Source organism: Episyrphus balteatus, chromosome 3 (assembly GCF_945859705.1).
Source record: "Episyrphus balteatus chromosome 3, idEpiBalt1.1, whole genome shotgun sequence".
NCBI classification, from domain to species: Eukaryota; Metazoa; Arthropoda; class Insecta; order Diptera; family Syrphidae; genus Episyrphus; species Episyrphus balteatus.
The window spans coordinates 49,998,036-50,016,560 of record NC_079136.1 but is presented as its reverse complement, the minus strand read 5'-3'; the positions used below and the strand labels follow the sequence as shown (position 1 = coordinate 50,016,560).

Sequence of the window (18,525 nt, the reverse complement as noted above, 5' to 3'; positions counted from 1 at the left end):
CGACTCGCGTGAAAGTAATAAGCCGCAGAGGTGACTAAAATGCCAATCCCTTAAGAAGAATATGCGGTTTAAGAAACTTAACAGAAGAAAGCTTGTTTTAGCATATAAGCTTCTTTTAATTAACTAACTTATAGAAGTTTTACAGAAATTACCAAGTTTTTATATGATTTTTGCTTTGAAATTGAATAATCTAGCTGGGACATTTATTTTATTTTTTTTTTTTTTAATTAAATAATCTAGGTCGGACATTTTTTTGGACTTGACTTTGAATAACCTAGGTTGGACATTTTTTTGGTTTTGATTAAATATTCTAGAATAGACATTTCTGCTATTTGCAGTCATGAAGTTTTTCTAAAGATAGAATTTTCCACTATGTAGAAATATTTACATTTCCGCAAATGGTTTACATGAACACCCCACAGGAAATATTTGCGTAAACGTGGAAAACAAACAGCGTTTTTGTAAACGTCAAACATGAACTTATAAATAATTTGTTCAGTTAAAAAAAAATAAAGTCAAGTCAATTTTGTAAATACATACTATGCAACAATAAAAAAAATGTAATTTGCTCGAATGAAATAATTTTCTCTTTTCACTATTTACATTCATTTTATTTGTTGTTATCTGTTATCTGTTATTTGTTGTTAGAAACACGAAGAAAATTTGTTATTTTTAAATTTATAATTTTTTCAAATGACATTTTATAAATTAAAGGCTTGGCCACACCGAAGGGTACATGCGGTAGCGGTACGGGTACTTGTATGAAAAAAAATCCCAAACTGACACATCAACGTTCAGATGTGGAATTGTTTTCAAGGCTTGGCCACACCGGAGGGTATGCGGTAGCGGTACGGGTAGAGGTAACGGTACTTGTATGAAAAAAATTGCAAACTGACATATCAACGTTCAGATGTGGAATTTTTTTCATACAAATATCGTTACCGCTACCCGTACCTCTACCGCATACCCTCCGGTGTGGCCAAGCCTTCATACAATTACCCGTACCGCTACCGCATGTACCCTTCGGTGTGGCCAAGCCTTAAAGGCTTGGCCACACTGGAGGGTATGCGGTAGCGGTACGGGTAGCGGTGAGGGTACTTGTATGAAAAAAATTCCAAACTGACACATCAACGTTCAGGTGTGGAATTTTTTTAGTACAAATATCGTTACCGCTATACCGCATACCCTCCGGTGTGGCCAAGCCTTAAAACAAATACAAATTTCCTGTTTACTGCGATTGAAACATAAAAATTAAAGGCAGAATAGTGCCCATTTTTGACAAAGAAATTTTGACAACGTTCGGAAGATAATACACCTTATTATGTGTACTACTGTCATGGTATAAGAAGAGAACCTGACTAACAATTTTGCTTTATAGGTGCTATCGTTGTTTCTGTAAAGCTTTATAGAAGCGAAATTGTTTGTAGGGAAGGTATGATCATTAGAGTCGCCATTTTACAAAATGGGATAAGTTTTTGACGTTTAATTTGGCAAAGTCAAAAGCAACAACAATTTCCAAGACAAATTTGCTTACAACAACAATTTCAATGGGCAGCTGTCAAAAACTTAAGTTTTGAAAGTTCTCCATACAGAGTTTTTTCTAATGATCATACCCCAACTAACATTTCAGCTTCGATTAAGGTATTACAAAAGCTACATTTCAGCTTCTTTTAAACTTTAGTAAGGTTGTTGGGCATGGAAAAAGGAGAACGTTATACAAGTTTGACCCTCTATAAGAAGTTTAAACGAAGCTTTACCGAAGCTCTACCGAAGCTTTGAGATTTGACAGATAGCTTCGGAAGAGCTTGTATAGCTCTTTAATACATGTCTTATCGAAATTAAAAAAACAGATACAAAATCAAAAAAGAATTCTTTTTTAAAAGTTTTTTATTTGATTTTAAATCATGAATTTTATCTTTTGATCTGAAATTATATATATTTTTCCATTAGTTTTTAGTATATCTATTAATAATAATTTTAAAAGTATACAATTTTTTACCACACCCAGGAATTGAACTTCATATCTGCTTGGTGGCAGTCCGCCACTCTACCCACTCGGCCATCCTATTATATTCATTAATGAAGTCAAAAACTTAATCAGTTCAAATACTAAACTTGGTAATTTCTGTAAAGCTTCTATAAATTCACTAAGCAGGCTTTTCCGAAAACAAGCTGTTTTCGTTTAAGTTTCTTTAACAGTATTTAAACAACTTATTAGAAGTTGTTAAACAAGTTCGAACTTTTATAAGCCATTAAATTCTGAAGCAAGCTCAATACAAGCTGTATAGAAAGTAATACCTGCGAGATCTCAATTTATAGAAGCTGTTGTGCTAGTTGGAACCTTCTCTTTGTGTTCCTTTGGCTTAAAGTATCTACTGCTAAGTACTTCTGGTTGTATTCAACTCCATTTCTTCTATAGAAAAAATGTCTTTGAATGGATTCAGAAGTACTAAAAAGCACTTTGCTTAGCCCAAAGGAACACAGCCTATACCATGTACTACTGTGACCGCATACCTTCTGGTGCTTTGTATATAAAATCTATAGTACTATCATGAAGTGCAATTTTTTAGTTTGTTCGTTACCTGAGTGGTCGCGAGGGCGCTTAGATTTTATATACAAAGTTCTGGTGTGGGTCAAGCCTTAAGCCTGGTACGCTGCTCGCGCTAAATTTTAGCTGAGATAAAATTCCCATACAAGTTATCGATAACTTGTATGGGATCCATTTTATCTCGGCTAAAAATTTTCGATAATTTGTATGGGAGCTAAAATTTAGCGCGAGCAGCGTACCAGGCTTTAACTTCAAAAATATTAGATTTGGTCGAATGCATTCATTTATTGAACGCATCCAACTGAAAAAACCAATCAAACATTCAGCGCTCCACCCTCATCTGAATGCTTTCATTCGCTTCCACTGATGTGTCATTTCTTTCCGAGTTGAGCGGTGTGTTGGCTTTTCTTGATTAGTTCAAAGAAAAAAAAAAAGAAAAATTTACTACCGGCGTTTTTTCACAATTTTTTACTAAAAAATTATCCCAAAATGAAACTATTTTCAATAGTTTTAATTATCATCTCAGTAATTGCCCTATCCAATGGTGCAATTGATGCTGAAGTTGTAAATAAAAACGTGGAACGCACAATCGATTTAACATCACAACTCGTCAAGACTTCATATAAAATTATCTTGGAACATTCCGCTAAGAAAGGAATCACCGCCTACAGCCTGGTGATACCAAGTAATGAACGTCAACGTTTAGCTTTTATTTCGGTTAAAGATTCATCGAAAAAAGAGCTAAAACACACTGAAAAAGAAACTAGCAATGGAATTGAGTTTCTTCTAACATTCCCAAGTGCCGCTCCCACTCAAGTCGTTTATGTGGAAACTGTTGCAACTAAATCATTGCAACCACATCCGGCTAAGATCAGTCAAGCCGAGAAGCAATTGGTCAGGTATTTTGGTAGTGTTTACTTCTACAGTCCATACAAAACGTTGACCCAGAAGACAACGGTTCATTTGAGCTCATCCAGCATTGAGTCGTACACTCAAACCAAACCGGTTGCTGTCTCTGGAAGCACCATTACCTATGGACCATTTGAGAATATTGACGGTAAGTCCGAGTACAGACAAGAGAAATATACAAATGTAGAACTGAAGAACAAGCATGTTCAAGAAAAAAAAAAAACAAAAATCGAAAACTAACATATCCCATACTCATTAGGGTGGGTCAAACTAATTTAAATTATTTTCTCTAGAATATACTTACCAAATATGAGCACATTTTATTAATGGGAAGGTCCTCCGCTCCGCAATTTTCCATTTTTATATCAATCTTCTACTAAAAAAAAAGTCAGGGGTGGAATAGGCTAATGTGATTTGTGATCGGTGACAGTCACAACACAAAAGAAAAATTTGATCTGCGTAAGGTGATAGTCACAGTGATAATCACATTTTTGTGATTTATTCTTGTGACAACTATTTTGCTATCAATTCCATACAAAAATATATTTCTTATTCCAATTTTCAAGGCAAAATACAATTAAATAAACAAATTTGAATTTATTTGAATTATTTTATTGTTGCATAATGTAAAAGCTCATCAATACACAGAAAATCGAATCTTGAAAATTTTCGATGTTTTTTTTTTTACTCTATAATGAACATTTGGAGGCTGTCTTTTTCTATCCCAGGAACTCGAATTCCGGTCAACCATTTGAGATAATTTGTTTAGAAACAGAAATCCTCATAAAATAAATATTCTCAAAGGTGCAGGGAATTAAGTCCACGGGAACTAAGTCCACTGAGGGACTTCGTTCTCATTTAGTGGGAACGAAATACACTTTAGTAAAGTTGTTTTCTATCCCATTCAAGGTGGGATTGAATTCCATTCTCTAATGGGAACCTAGTACACACTCAAAAAAATTAAAAGAGAATTTATTTTCAACAACGATTTAATAACGAATAACGAAAGTAATCAAATAAGCGTGATTTTTAGTAAAAGTACTATTTAGTAAAAAAAAAAAACGCGCAGGGGCACGAATTTTTATTTTCACACCTCAAAATTGATTCTCCCCTGGGCAAAATTTTTTTCCGCTTCGCGTTTGGGTTGTACAAATCAAATAGATTTTCATGTTAGCAAATGTTTTTCCGCTTCCCGTTTGCCAAATTATAACACTTCACTAACATACAAACATTTGCGTCTGCCTGGCGATCTAACATTACCTAAGCAGATGAACGAATTTGCGTGAGTGGTCCACTTAGGATATTTAAAGTCGCCAATGTCGGCATCTTTTTAACTAACCGAAACCTTGCCTGACTCGCTTCACGGGTTCTCAGTGTTTTAAATCCCTTTTAGGGTCCTCTGTCCCGCTCGGGTAACTTCGTTGCTCCGCTTAGGGTATGTAAAGTCGCCAGGAAGGCGCCAATAACAACACTTTTTTAACTAAACTGTGCCTTGTCCCGTGGATGTTAATTCCAAATTAAATGGAACTAACATCAACGGGGCTAGTTACGTGGGTGTTACACTCTTTTCAGTTTCTTGAAAACTGAATTTAAAAATGAGCTGCTGATTTTCAAGATTCGATAAAAAGTCAAATTAAAAACTATCGACTCTATTTCTTCTTATTTAACTTCTTCTTGGTGAAATGGGAATTAAGTTAACATTCAAAGGGAACGAAAACCACACGTTTTTTTCCGGAATGAGATTCCCACCTAGCATGGGAACTTTTTCCACTTAACTAAAGGGGTTTTGGTTCCCACTGAGTGGGAACTAACTACCTCAGTGGACTTAGCTCCCGTGGACTTAGTTCCCCGCACCATTCTCAAATGGTTAAGTTAAGATGCAAATAAAGCACCCCGTACGTACAAATTGATTCACGTGACGACACTATTGTAATAAATCAATTACTTTTAGTTATAGCATTCGCACTTTTATTTAAACTAAACACAAATATATTTAACCTTTTAGCAAATATATTTCACCTTTTAGCAAATATAATTAAACTAAAAGCAAATTAATTAAACCCAAAAGAAAATATAATTAAACTAAAGCAAACTATTTAAACTTTTAGGAAATCTATTTAAACTAAACGCAAACTGATTAAACCTTATCTAGAAAAAGCTTTTGGTATCGAGCTATGAACAAGGGATTAGGATTTAGAAGCTGTCCGTAACACAAAAATCAACGAAACACCCCAAAAACCACAATAAGACCTTATAAACAAAATGTGCATTTCAGTTAATATGGAAAAAATCTAACAACAAAAGAAACTCCACCTAGGATTTGATGCAGTTTTGGAGAGGGGTTTATTTTCAGTGTAAATCTCAGTTTACGTAATTTTTTGTTGGGTGGGACATCCGCTATTTATAAAATTGCGCTACTCTCAATATCTCGAAAACGACTTGTTGCACAGAAAATTTGCTGATTTTTTCGGTTTGAAAATATAATTATCTTGCTTTCTTTCATATAGCATTCGCACTTTTATTTAAACTAAACACAAATTAGTTTCACCTTTTAACAAATATATTTCACCCTTTAGCAAATATATTTCACCTTTTAGCAAATATAATTAAACTAAAAGCAAATCAATTTAACCCAAAAGCAAATATAATTAAACTAAAGCAAACTTTTTAAACTTTTAGCAAATCTATTTAACCAAAACACAAATTTATTTCACCTTTAAAATTAAAAATGTCAGTGATAATGTTTTTTTTAATAACGTTAGTCCGTTTGCTGACATTGGAATAAGTAGAATAATGTCAGTAACATTGCTAGGGCAATCTACTTTTATCAATTTTACTTCAATTACTGCAACCAAGTTATGGTCCATGTTAATCTTACTTAGAACTTGTCGTGCGTATATTTTGATTAAAGGAAGTGTCTATTTTTCTTTAATAAGCTATACTTTAAGAGTTGGAGTATGTTACTTTTAATTTTTTCCGACATAACTTTTTCGGAAATAAAAAACATTAAAAAACACAGGTTTTACGGCGATGTAACTCAGAAAGTATAGCTCACATGAGGAAATGAGATATATAAATATATTTGGGAGAAAAATAGATAATTGTATTTTCAAACCAAAAAAATCAGCAAATTTTCTGTTTTCGAGATATTGAGAGTAACGCGATTTTTTAAATAGCGGATGTCCAACCCAACAAAAAATTACGTAAACTGAGATTTATACTGAAAATAAACCGCTCTTAAAAACTGCATCAAATCCTAGGTGAAGTTTCTTTTTTTGTTAGATTTTCCCTATTAACTGAAATGCGCATTTTGTTTATAGGGTCTTGTTGTGGGTTTTGGGGTGTTTCGTAGATTGTAGTGCTACGGACAGCTTCAAAATCCTCATCCCTTCTTCATAGTTCGATACCAAAAGCTTTTTCTAGAAAAGGTTAAATCAGTTTGCGATTAGTTTAAATAGATTTGCTAAAAGTTTAAATAGTTTGCTTTAGTTTAATTATATTTGCTTTTGGGTTTAATTGATTTGCTTTTAGTTTAATTATATTTGCTAAAAGGTGAAATATATTTGCTAAAAGGTGAAGTATATTTGTGAAAAGGTTAAATCATTTGTGTTAAGTTTAAATAAAAGTGCGAATGCTATATCTTATTTCGAAAAATAAGCGACGACTTAAACGAAAGATTGGTTGCAGTTATTGAAGTAAAATTGATAAAAGTAGATTGCCCTAGCAATGTTATTGACATTATTCTACTTATTCCAATGTCAGCAAACGGATAATATATAATTTTTCATTTTAATATAATTTTTCATTTTTAAAGGTGAAATAAATTTGTTTTTTGGTTAAATAGATTTGCTTAAAGTTTAAACAGTTTGCTTAAGTTTAATTATATTTGCTTTTGGGTTTAATTGATTTGCTTTTAGTTTAATTATATTTGCTAAAAGGTGAAATATATTTGCTAAAGGGTGAAATATATTTGTTAAAAGGTGAAACTAATTTGTGTTTAGGTAAATTAAAAGTGCGAATGCTATATTTTGTTTAATAAAACACAAAACAGAAGCAAAACAAACGGAGACTACAATAAAAAAAATTTGTACGATGAAAATTTGACAGATGTGTGCCAATTCTGTGCATTCCAGCAGAGTGATGCCAATTTATCAAACATTTTTGGTGATCACCTTATACGGACAGAAAATATTTTGTGATCACATTTTATGATCACAAATGTGACTATCACCAATCACCTTATGCGATTCCACACCAGTTTTTTATAAATTTCTTTACATATTCAAAAAAAGCACATACACTGTTTTTGTTTGTCTAATCTTTTAAAAAATATTTGAGGTCTAATTTAAAAAATTTAATTGATACAAAAACAAATTTAAAATCTAACATTAGAACTTGGCTCTTTTTTTAACAATTATGTACATACATATGTTTTTTTTTTTTGTGATTTCATTACTTTTTGCATGGCATTGCTTTAGAGTTTAGAATTTAAATCTAAGTTATAGGTCGTTTCAAATCAAAAGTCCTGACTCAGAGTTTATTTTCTCCCTTCCAATAAAATTGAGAACAAATAAACAAAAAACTCAATTTTATTGGCTCATTGCGACAAATCAACTCAAAAATAACAACAAATCATACTTGTTTGAATGAAAGAAATGCTAGAGAAAAAAAAAAGCAAACGAAAAATATGAATTTGTTTATTAATGATTTCTATGGTGACGACTCCAAAATAATTGAAAAATAAAAATAAGATATTTACTGCCCAATTATACAAATGAAAAGATGTGAATAGAATTTTAAGTTATGAATTGCTATCATATAAACTGGAATTTTCTGATCCATCTTCACCTAGTCCTATAATAATATCTTCGGCAAAGTTATCCTAACTGCCTTCAAATAATAAATAATTGTATGTTTTTTTTGTATTGCCCGCGAATATGGAGTGATGCAAGCCCGGGAGACTTGCCTCCGCTTTCTGAGGCTAACCCAGTGAATCTCACAGACGGATCAATTAATTAAAATAGGGATATCAAGAACTGTTCTTCGTTATTTTATCGTAATTTTAAAAAAAGTTCAGCTGCCTTATAAATGCTTCCTTCCAGTAAGCGAATGAGTTTTTTTTATTTTTGCTCAATTTTCCATGGGACTTTTGATTTGAAACGACCTATACTCGTTTATTCTAGCTTCTTTTTTTTTAGAAAATCATTCATCATACATCAAAGGGTAGGGACTACGCCTCTCGAATAGAAAATCTTTCTCATAAAAATGTTTCCTTTGTATAAGATACCAGGGGTCGAATCTTTTCTATCTCTATCTTTTTCTTCTGATTAAATAGACAGAGCAAAAGTCAAAACGTTAACGTATGACCGTAATCGTATGCCGTATTTCGACCCCAGCTCTACAAAGCTTCAAGATTTTACGATATCCAGAAATTGTCTATAATATTTCATTATAATTCCATTAAAATAAGTGGAAACCACGCCCCCTATTCTTACTATTGCTTATTCAGTGAATTAGAAAAGGAAAAAATGTTTTTATATTTTTTTTTAAATTTTGACCTCGAATATATTTAAATTGAATTAACAAAAAAAATTATTAAGACCTTTTTTGTAGAGCAATCTGTTTCCAACACGAATATGTCTTGCCCACTTGATTATTATAATTTTTCAATTTGTTACAAATTTAAGAACCTAAAAACGATTTTTTAAAGATTTTCTCAATTTTTAGACCTCAAATATCTTTTAAACAGCTAGATAAACGAAAAAAGTCTAAAAGGCCTTTTTTGAAATTTTATAAAAAGTCGATTTATAAAAAAAGGAGCCTGTTTGGCCATAAATAGTCGGCTCTAGCAACACTGCCACCAAGTTCATAGGCTGGAGTTTTTTGAAAAGATTTTTATTTTACGGTGCCGAGCAATAGAATAGGTTCACCCTATAAACGATAAAGAATTGAATTGTGCACTTACAAACAGCGAAGAAAAACGTTTTTAATGATTTATGTATATTCAAAGATATCCCTTTTTCTGACTTATTTATAAAAAAAAGCTGACTCAAAACTATTACAACAGTAACTTAATACAAATCCTTCCAAAAAAGACCTTTTTTCATCGGTCAATGGAATAGGTTCACTTGTATAATTGTCAATGCTATTGACCGATCCAAATAAGCCTTTTTTATTAGGAACATTCCAAGACAGGACATATTATGTACATCGTTATGATAGTTTTTCAACTACCTCTTTATGATTTATGGCATAGTTAGGAAAAAAGACATGTTTTGAAAATGCATTCTCGAAAGGGTTTTTAAAGAGCTTTTTTTAAGACAAGGTCAACCTATTCTATTGACCGGCAGTGTTAGTGCAAAGTTTCATTTCGATACGATAATTGGAAGTAAGCTAAAATTGATTTGAGGTGTTTCGACCCCCCAATGCCCCTTCCAGGGGCCGGACCACAAAAATATTATGTTGTCATCCGAACTACATAATATATAAAGGTTCCAGAGAAAAAACAGCACAAGTCCATTCCAACTCAATCCGATAAAAATGCATTTTAAAATTTTTTTCTTCATACAACTTAGTACTAAAAGCACGTCACTTATTTAAGGCTTAAATTTGTTTTCTAAAAGTAAGGATACCATCAGATAGTGCTCAGTAGATACTACAAGTTTATTTTTGACAAAAAGTGGACCTGATTGAACCGTTTTTTCTCTGAACCTTTCTTATGTAAAACGTTTCAGTTCGATACGATGATTGGAATTCGGTCAAAATTTTGTTTCAAAATTTTTATTATATTAGGTATAAGTTAGTTAATCTAATAAAAGCGTATTAAAAAGAATTCCTTACATCTTTCTATTCTCGAACAGGTTTTACTTCATCCGAACTCGTTGTCCACTTCGAGAACCACACCCCCTTCTTATCGGTGACTCGCTTGGAGCGCACCTTGGAAGTCTCACATTGGGGCAACATTGCAGTCACCGAGAACATCGACATGGTTCACTCTGGAGCAGAATTGAAGGGCTCATTCTCCCGCTACGAATTCCAAAAGGATGCTCGCAGTGGCCAAGCAGCTGTGAAATCCTACAAAACCATGCTCCCAGCTTCGGCAACAGGAGTTTACTACCGTGACACCAATGGCAACATCTCTACCTCGAACATGAAGGTTCTCCGTGATTCTGTTGAATTGGATTTGCGTCCACGTTTCCCACTTTTCGGAGGCTGGAGGACTTTCTACACTTTGGGTTACAATGTTCCCTCTTTTGAATACCTCTTCAACTCGGGCGAGAACTTCTACCTGAAAATGCGCATTATTGATCATATCTACGATGACATGGTTGTCGATGAAGCAACTGTGAAGATCATTTTGCCCGAAGGAGCATCCAACATCAAACTGATCACTCCATACTCTGTGAGTCGTCAAGCCGATAGTTTGCACTTCACCTACCTGGACACTTTTGGACGTCCAGTGATCTCATTTAGCAAGAAAAACCTCGTTGAGAATCACATTAGTGACTTTAATTTGAAGTACAACTTCTCGCGTGTGACCATGTTGCATGAGCCATTGTTGGCTGTTTTATTCTTCTTTGCGTTGTTTGTGCTTGTAATTATTTGCCTGCGTTTGGACTTTTCAATCTCGAAGGAGAAAGAACCACATGCACATAAAGAATAAATTAAATTCGTTGTGTGTTTTGAGTTTTTTTCCTTTTATTTTCTTTTTTACTTTTAACACGCGAGAAACAAATGCATTTTGAAGATAACAAACAGCTGCTAAAAGGAGATGCAGCATCACCACACATTCGTTCTTGAATTTCGTATTAGTGATTCTATTATTGTAGGATTAAAGAGAACAATAAAAAATAAATAAGACAACATATATTTTTTTTTATTCTCCATGATTTTTGCAATGTAGAAACTTAAACAGGTAAGCATGGTAAATATGTGGCCTTAAATATACAAATTTTCAATAAAGATAAGTTTAAGGAAATTAAGTTGTAAAAAGTCAAAAACGGACCAGTAAGATTGTACTCTAAACTGAATGAGACTAAACAGCATTCCTTAAAAGCACTCCCGGGCAGCCTCATATTTGGAGAATCATGTTGTGGTTCATTTTTAACCCTTTCGGACCCAGCGTTACTCTCATGTAACATTTTTTCAAAAATTCGTAAAAAATATTAAATTAAACAATTTTTTAGGTAACGATGACTTAATTGAAAGATAATAATGCCTAGTTACTGGATTATTACAAAAAGTTAGTCAAATATCATACCTTTAATTTTTTTTTATCGAGAAAGGGACTGAATTTCACATTTTTGTTTTTGCAAAAAATTATTTTTTTATATATGGTCATAATTTTGAAAAAAAGATATAAAAAATGTTAATGCAGAAAGTGTTTCGTTTTTTTGCTTAGAAGAAGTAGCATACATTATAGTTTCATAAAAAGTTATTTTAATAGTTCTCCGACTTTTTTTGGTGGTCATAGGCAGTGCATGTTACTTACATGCAACATGAGAAAAGCACATTAGTTTTGCTATTTATTATTTTGGAAAATAACTTTTTGCTATTCATATTTCTTAGTTGTGATGTTTTTGACCCGATAATACCGAAAAAACATTTTTTAATATTGATTTTCATAGCTTGGGTTCGAAAGGGTGAATTGCAAGGAATTTATCACCCTAACTTAGGCCTGTGTTAGACGTGTTCATAATGTTAGATCAGCGATCGTACTAACTTAGTTCAACTGCAGTAACTGCTGTTCAAAAACGTAAGTATGTCGTCAACGTATAGCAGATTGCAGAGCCCAAATTTGAAGGCTGCAGAACTCACAAAAAAATGTTTTTGACTTTTGATTCGATGTTTTTATTGTTAATAAATGGGCACGTTCAAACAGCTATCGGATAGGCTATCTGGGATACCCGTATCTGGAATATCTCTTTGAACGAAAAGCTATCCGGATAGCTTGCCAAAGCAGCTACAAAAAAAATGTAAATATTGTGAAAAGAGGAATTTGTTTGTTTTTTAGCAAATTCCTTTTTTACTTGCGATATAGGTACTATATATCAAGTTATGCATTCGCACAAAAAAAAAAAGTTGAGATAACATTTTTCCATGACATTACGATGATAGACAATGCCAAAAAAGTGGGTCCCGGAAGTCCGTCTGTCTGTCTGTATAAGGAGCTACAGCCTAAACGGATGGACCGATTAATGTCAAACTTGGTATGTAGCGTTATTTGACGACTCTCCAGATTAGTTTTTGTAATTAATTAATTTTTTTGGACCAAAAATAACGGTACTTGTCATATACCGATTTTAGTAAAATTGAAATATCTCGAAAACGGCTCCAACGATTTTGTTTAAAAAATTCAAGTGTTAGTTTTTAGCTATGGTCTATTTTCTAGTGAAATTTTTTTTTTTTTAAATCATTATTAACGGTACCTGCCATAGAACCGTTTTTTTCAAATCCGATTATCTCGGAAACTGCTTATTCGATGTCAACGAAACTTTTTGTGAAGAAGCATTTATGTAATTTGAATATAAACCAAAAATAAAATTTTCAAAAAAGATATTTTTGGATTTTTAAAAAAATTTTGAAATTTTTTTTTTGAAAAATCAAATTTTTGAAAACGGGAGATTGAATTTTTTTGAAATTTTGTTTTTATATGTTGATTAGTGATTTCTACAAAATGGCATACCAATTTTATTTTAAAACTTTTTTTCCAAAAAATTATTTATAAAAAATTAGTTTTTTAAAAAACGGCTCTAACGATTTTGAAATTTTTTTTTCTAAAAATGCACCTTAATATATCAATCAAAACTGCATACTTGTTTTGGAGGGCAATTTAATTTCAGATTTTATTTTATTTTTTTAAAAAACGAATTTTATTTTTTTCCAAATTTCTATATAAAAAGTCTTAAAAATTTAAGCAACTTTAACTCTAAGAGCAAGTTCGTGCGACCCAGTCGTGCATTTTATTTATTGTTGCATAGTACTTCCACAATCGATTTAACTTAAATTCTTGCAAATTTATTTTATTTTCAAGCTGAATAATTGCGCGAATAGAAATCAAAATACAAAATAGCCAAATATTTATCAGCTGATCACTCGGATACCTGAGGTATACCAAAAATTCTCGGATACCTTCAGATTATTTTTTGACAGAAAATGGTTCGTTTCTTTGCTAATTTTTAACATTGTTTACAACAACAAAAAGCTATCCGATAGCTTTATGTTAACTGTTTGAACGTGCCCAATGTTAATACATTTTGCTAAAAAATATTGGGAAGTAAAAGTGTTAATTAGGGTGGTGCAAAAATATTTCTTTTTTCGTAAAATTTGGATTTTAATGACATCGAAAATTTCTAAATAGTGATTTTTAAGATAATGGCTCTAATAAATGTTATCATCTACAGTTGTTAGCGAAATTTCAAAAAAATCACCGTGGATATTGTTTTAAAAGAAAAAAAAATTGCAATTAGGGTCGTTCAATTTTTTTTAATTAATTAAAAAAAAAATTATTTTCACTACAGAGAAAGTTTGTAAAAAATTGTTTATGAAATATGTAAAATTGAGTATTTTCGCTCATAAAAATACTATACATATTTTACATTAATCTTGGAATTCAACAAAAATCTATTTAATTAATTTGATAAAAATTTAATATTACTTTTACTACATATACGAAAAAACGCATTTAACAAACTTTCTGTGCAGATCTCATTTTGTTTTTCAAAAAGGAAAATTCAATTTTTTGAACACCCTAAAGCCTAATACCTACATACTTGGTGAAGCAAGTTGTGAAGTGAAGCCATACATTTTTTTTTGTCACTCGTGAAGGTTCCTGTGAACTTTCGTTGTGAAAAAAAAATTGGAGAGTTTTGCTTCACGACGTGAAGTAGTTCACGTGCAAAATGTATGGGAATCTCTTTCACTCGTGAATCTACTCTCCCTATATATTTTTCGAAAAAAATTAATTTGAAAATTGAAAACAAAACAAAATTGTATGATTTCATTTCACGACTTGCTTCACAAGTATGTACTAGGCTTAAATAAAAATATTACAGGATAAAAAAAAATAATTTCATCTAAGAAAAAGCTTTTTTATTTCGGTCCTTTTCAGTTACGAGTTGTAATTTGTTCTTTTTTACTTGCTCTATAGGGCAAGTATTGGTTTCGTGTAGAAAAAAAAATTGAGGTTTTAATCAAAACCAACATTACAATGGAGAATATCAAAAAAAGTCTTTTTCGTCATGCCGTCCGTCGGTCTGTGCGTGTGTGCGTCCATCTGTACATCGAGCTAGGGCCTAAACGGATGAATGGATTTGCTTGAAACTTGGTACAGATGCTTTTTACGCTATTCCCTAGACCCGTTTTTTTTTTATTTTTTTAATATCGCCTTTTTAACGCATATCTCCCATATAACGTTTTCGAGGTATTGCAACTTTCTCTAAAACGGCTCTAACGATTTTGATCAAATTTGGTATACGTAATAGACTTATTGATTCTAACAAAACTGCGTTTTTAGTTTTTCTCAAAATATGCGGAGAACGGAAATATGGCGTTGCCGTTTTTCAAAAATTTACATATTTTATAAGTTCATAAATTTCATCACTGCATAAGTCAATTTTATTAAAAATTTACAGACATCATTTTGAAGTGTAAATTATAAAAAAAAAATAATTTTAAAAACATTTTTGAAAAAAAAAATTTGAATTTTTATTTATAAACTTTCGATTTTTTTTTTTGATTTTTTTTTCTCGACACTAAACAAAATCTTAAATTTAAAATAGATATTTAAGATAAAGATAAAGTAAAGTAAAGTACGTGCGACCCAGTCGTGCATTTTATTTTATAAAATATTACAACAAACCAGAATTCGAGATGGAGCGAAAAATAAACATTTTTGTATTTTCTTTGTTTAAATATTTTTAATAACAATATAACTTCTAAGAACTGAAAACAGTTACAATACATATTAGCTATTTTACGTTCAGTGTACTTTTAATTTCAAAATATAGGTCAACACAACCACGAATAATTTTATCAATTCATTTCGTTTACTACAGTAATTAAAGTACGAAAATGATTCGTTCAATTGTTAAGGGGGGAAATCCCTCTGGACGACAGCTTTTTCAATAATTTTTTTGGAAAACCGAAAGCATTTATTGCAATTTGGAAAAGTATATGATATTATTAACATTATGAAGCATTGATACAATTTCTTTGAAGTACAAAAAAAAAAACAAAATGGCGGCTCTACAGCTCTTTAAATTTGACGCCTCGACTTTGCGCCGTGCAATGCCCAGGCCCAAAAAATTATTTATAATCAAAAAATATATTTATACGCATTGCATGAACCTAAATTTAGTAAAAAAAAGTGTAAAATAAAAATTAGAGACAAAAAAAACGAAAAAACACAATGTTTTTTTATAAACAAATTGTTAAAAAAAATATTTATTGTAAAAATTTTGTTGAACTTTTAGGTTCATGCAATGGCCAATAAATTAAAGAGTAATTTGCAATTTATTTCAAGTCGATAGCTTCATTAGTTTTTGAGTTACGTTGCACCGCGCGGAAATAAGCGCGTTTTGAGGAAAAAGCGTTTAAAGTTTTTGTTTTCGTACTGAGGCAGGTTCAATGGGCATGGGTTTCGGGACTATCTTGGGGCATTTGAGGCTTCATTTAAGGCTTAGACCACTGAAAATAGTTTCTTCGGTTGATAAATGAATTTATAAGGCAAACAAAAATTAATGCAAAAATAAAAATTTCCAGAGGGAAGAGGGGAATCTTAAGCGATAAAAATTGTATCTGCAAAAAAAAATGTTACGTATACGCCCTAGTGACCTATATCTTCACAGTAAAGTAAAAAGTAGCATTGTGAGTGTGTGTGCGTATTTTTTTATTTCTTATAAATTTTGCGACAGAATTAAGGAGCCAAATATGATAATTCGAATGTACGAGTATGGGTGCTTTCATAAATGCATGGTTGCGCAAGTCTGACGAATGCAAAGCTTTCATTAATGCAAATGACAAATGTCAGGTGTTCATAAATGTAAAACGCAAATATTTGCAGCGCAAATGATAAAATTCCCATGCGCAATGAATTTAAACTTGAAGAAAGAAGGAACATGACGTAAAAAATGATACAGCTTTCCTTTATTTATCAATTCTATCAAAATTTTGAATGGAAATTCAAAATTCAAGTCAAAATAACAAAAATATGCTCGAATTTCTTGCATATAATAAATTTGTAAACATTTGGAGAAATGTTTTAAAAAAAGATTTTTTTCTTAAAGGATGGAATTGGTTTATTTTGAAGAGGCTGAATTGAAACTTCAAACTTTTGACAAAAGGCCCAAATCAGAAAAAGTGTTCATAAATTCAAAGTAAAAAAAGTAAAAAGTTTTACTGACATTAGTCTGATCGCAAATGACCGCATGCAAACAAAGCAACCATGCAATTATGAAAGCACCCTGTTGGCATGCGTTGTGTCGTATCAGCGAGAACTAATTTGAGTACCATGTATCACTCTCATAGAACCATTTTGTTTGTCTTTGCAAAGTTACTTAATCACTTTAGAAATCTATTTAGTGATCGATACTGTGCATCTATTCTTTCGCACACATGGTCTGTAGAATCAACTGATGATGCTTCATCGGTCCACACTTATTATACTTTGCACATCGGTATCGTGGCTACCTAAATAAAAAACTTTCCGCTTTTACCGATATTGTTGGAAAATATTCATCCACCAGAACTGTAAGGCCTGGAAGTCATTCAACCAAAACTGAGCTAAAAGTTAATACAACACTATGTGATTCAATTTAACTATAAAACATAATAGTAAACTATAAAACATTTAGGGCCAATTTTTCAATAGTCAGTTAAACAGTCAGTTAGTACTTATTCCCCAGATAGGAAAAAAATCAATTTTTCAACAGTCGGATACAGCTTATTTCTTTAATAAAACATTTAATAGAGGAATAAAGGTATCTGCTTCTTTCAGAGACATTTAAAATTTATTCTAAGGAATAATCTGAACAAAAATATTGTGCCAGTTGTCAAAGCTGTTTTGAAGAAAATATTGATAAAATGGATTTCTTTGGTATTATAAATATAAAGATGCTATTTCTTTCACAAATTTGAGGGCCAACACGTTTAAAAAATACAAGGGAACACAAGAAAACAAAAAAAAATATGAATAAAAATGACGTCTAGTTTTGAATATTTTTGAATTTGACATTTTTTTTTTAGAAAACTCTATTCTGTAGAATAGAGTTTTCTTGACTGAAAAATTCAATTTTGTTATCTGGTTGGTTATGAGCCGAATAACTTTATTCGTCAAACAGTTAACTGACTGTTTATTAGAAGATTGGAAAATCGGCTCTTACTAAATTAAAAACAAAAAAATTGATTTTTTCTTATTTTTTATTTAAACTTTGTAAAATAATATGAAAGGGACAACATAATACATAATATTTGTTTTTAATAAGATAACATTTTTTTCCCATAGATCCACAAGGAAATTTTAACATTTTTATTTATTTTTTTAATTAATTTGTAGGATGGAAGATAAAGTAAATCCTATTAAACTTTTAAAAAGTTATATTTTCATTGCTTTTACAACAGACAAAAAAAAAAAAACATCTCAAAGCAATAGAAAACTGATATTATAGCAATATTTATTGATTTTTTTTTTATTTTATATAAAATACTTTATTATAAAAAAAAATTATATAAGAAGTTAAAATAAAAAAAAAAAACACAATCTTCTTATTAAATTTCATTTCTTAAATTTTATTTTTTTAATAATTGTTTCATCTTTTTTTTTAAATCATTTTTCGGATATTTACAGTAAATACTAATATTATGAATATGTGATTACATAAACAAAAAAACTAAATATATATATTTTTTATATCAAAATAATAATTAATAATTATATAAATCAGGACAAGATTCAAAGGGAACATCATTAGGTATTGCAAAAAAAATTAATAATAATAATAATAAACAAAATAAATGTTGAATGACTGACAAAATATAAAAAAACTAATTGGAAGTTTTATTTTCCTTAA

At 31.1% G+C, this 18,525-nt stretch overlaps 1 protein-coding gene across 1 annotated transcript; it reads left to right on the top strand.

Annotated features, from left to right (window-relative positions):
- Positions 1 to 2,914: 2,914 nt before the first annotated feature.
- Positions 2,915 to 11,143, top strand: LOC129914870 (dolichyl-diphosphooligosaccharide--protein glycosyltransferase subunit 1). Its single transcript, XM_055994291.1, has 2 exons — positions 2,915 to 3,605; positions 10,318 to 11,143. Exons 1-2 carry the CDS (start codon positions 3,038 to 3,040, stop codon positions 11,118 to 11,120), a joined length of 1,371 nt encoding a protein of 456 aa, XP_055850266.1. The 5' UTR covers positions 2,915 to 3,037; the 3' UTR covers positions 11,121 to 11,143.
- The last annotated feature ends 7,382 nt before the right edge of the window (positions 11,144 to 18,525 follow it).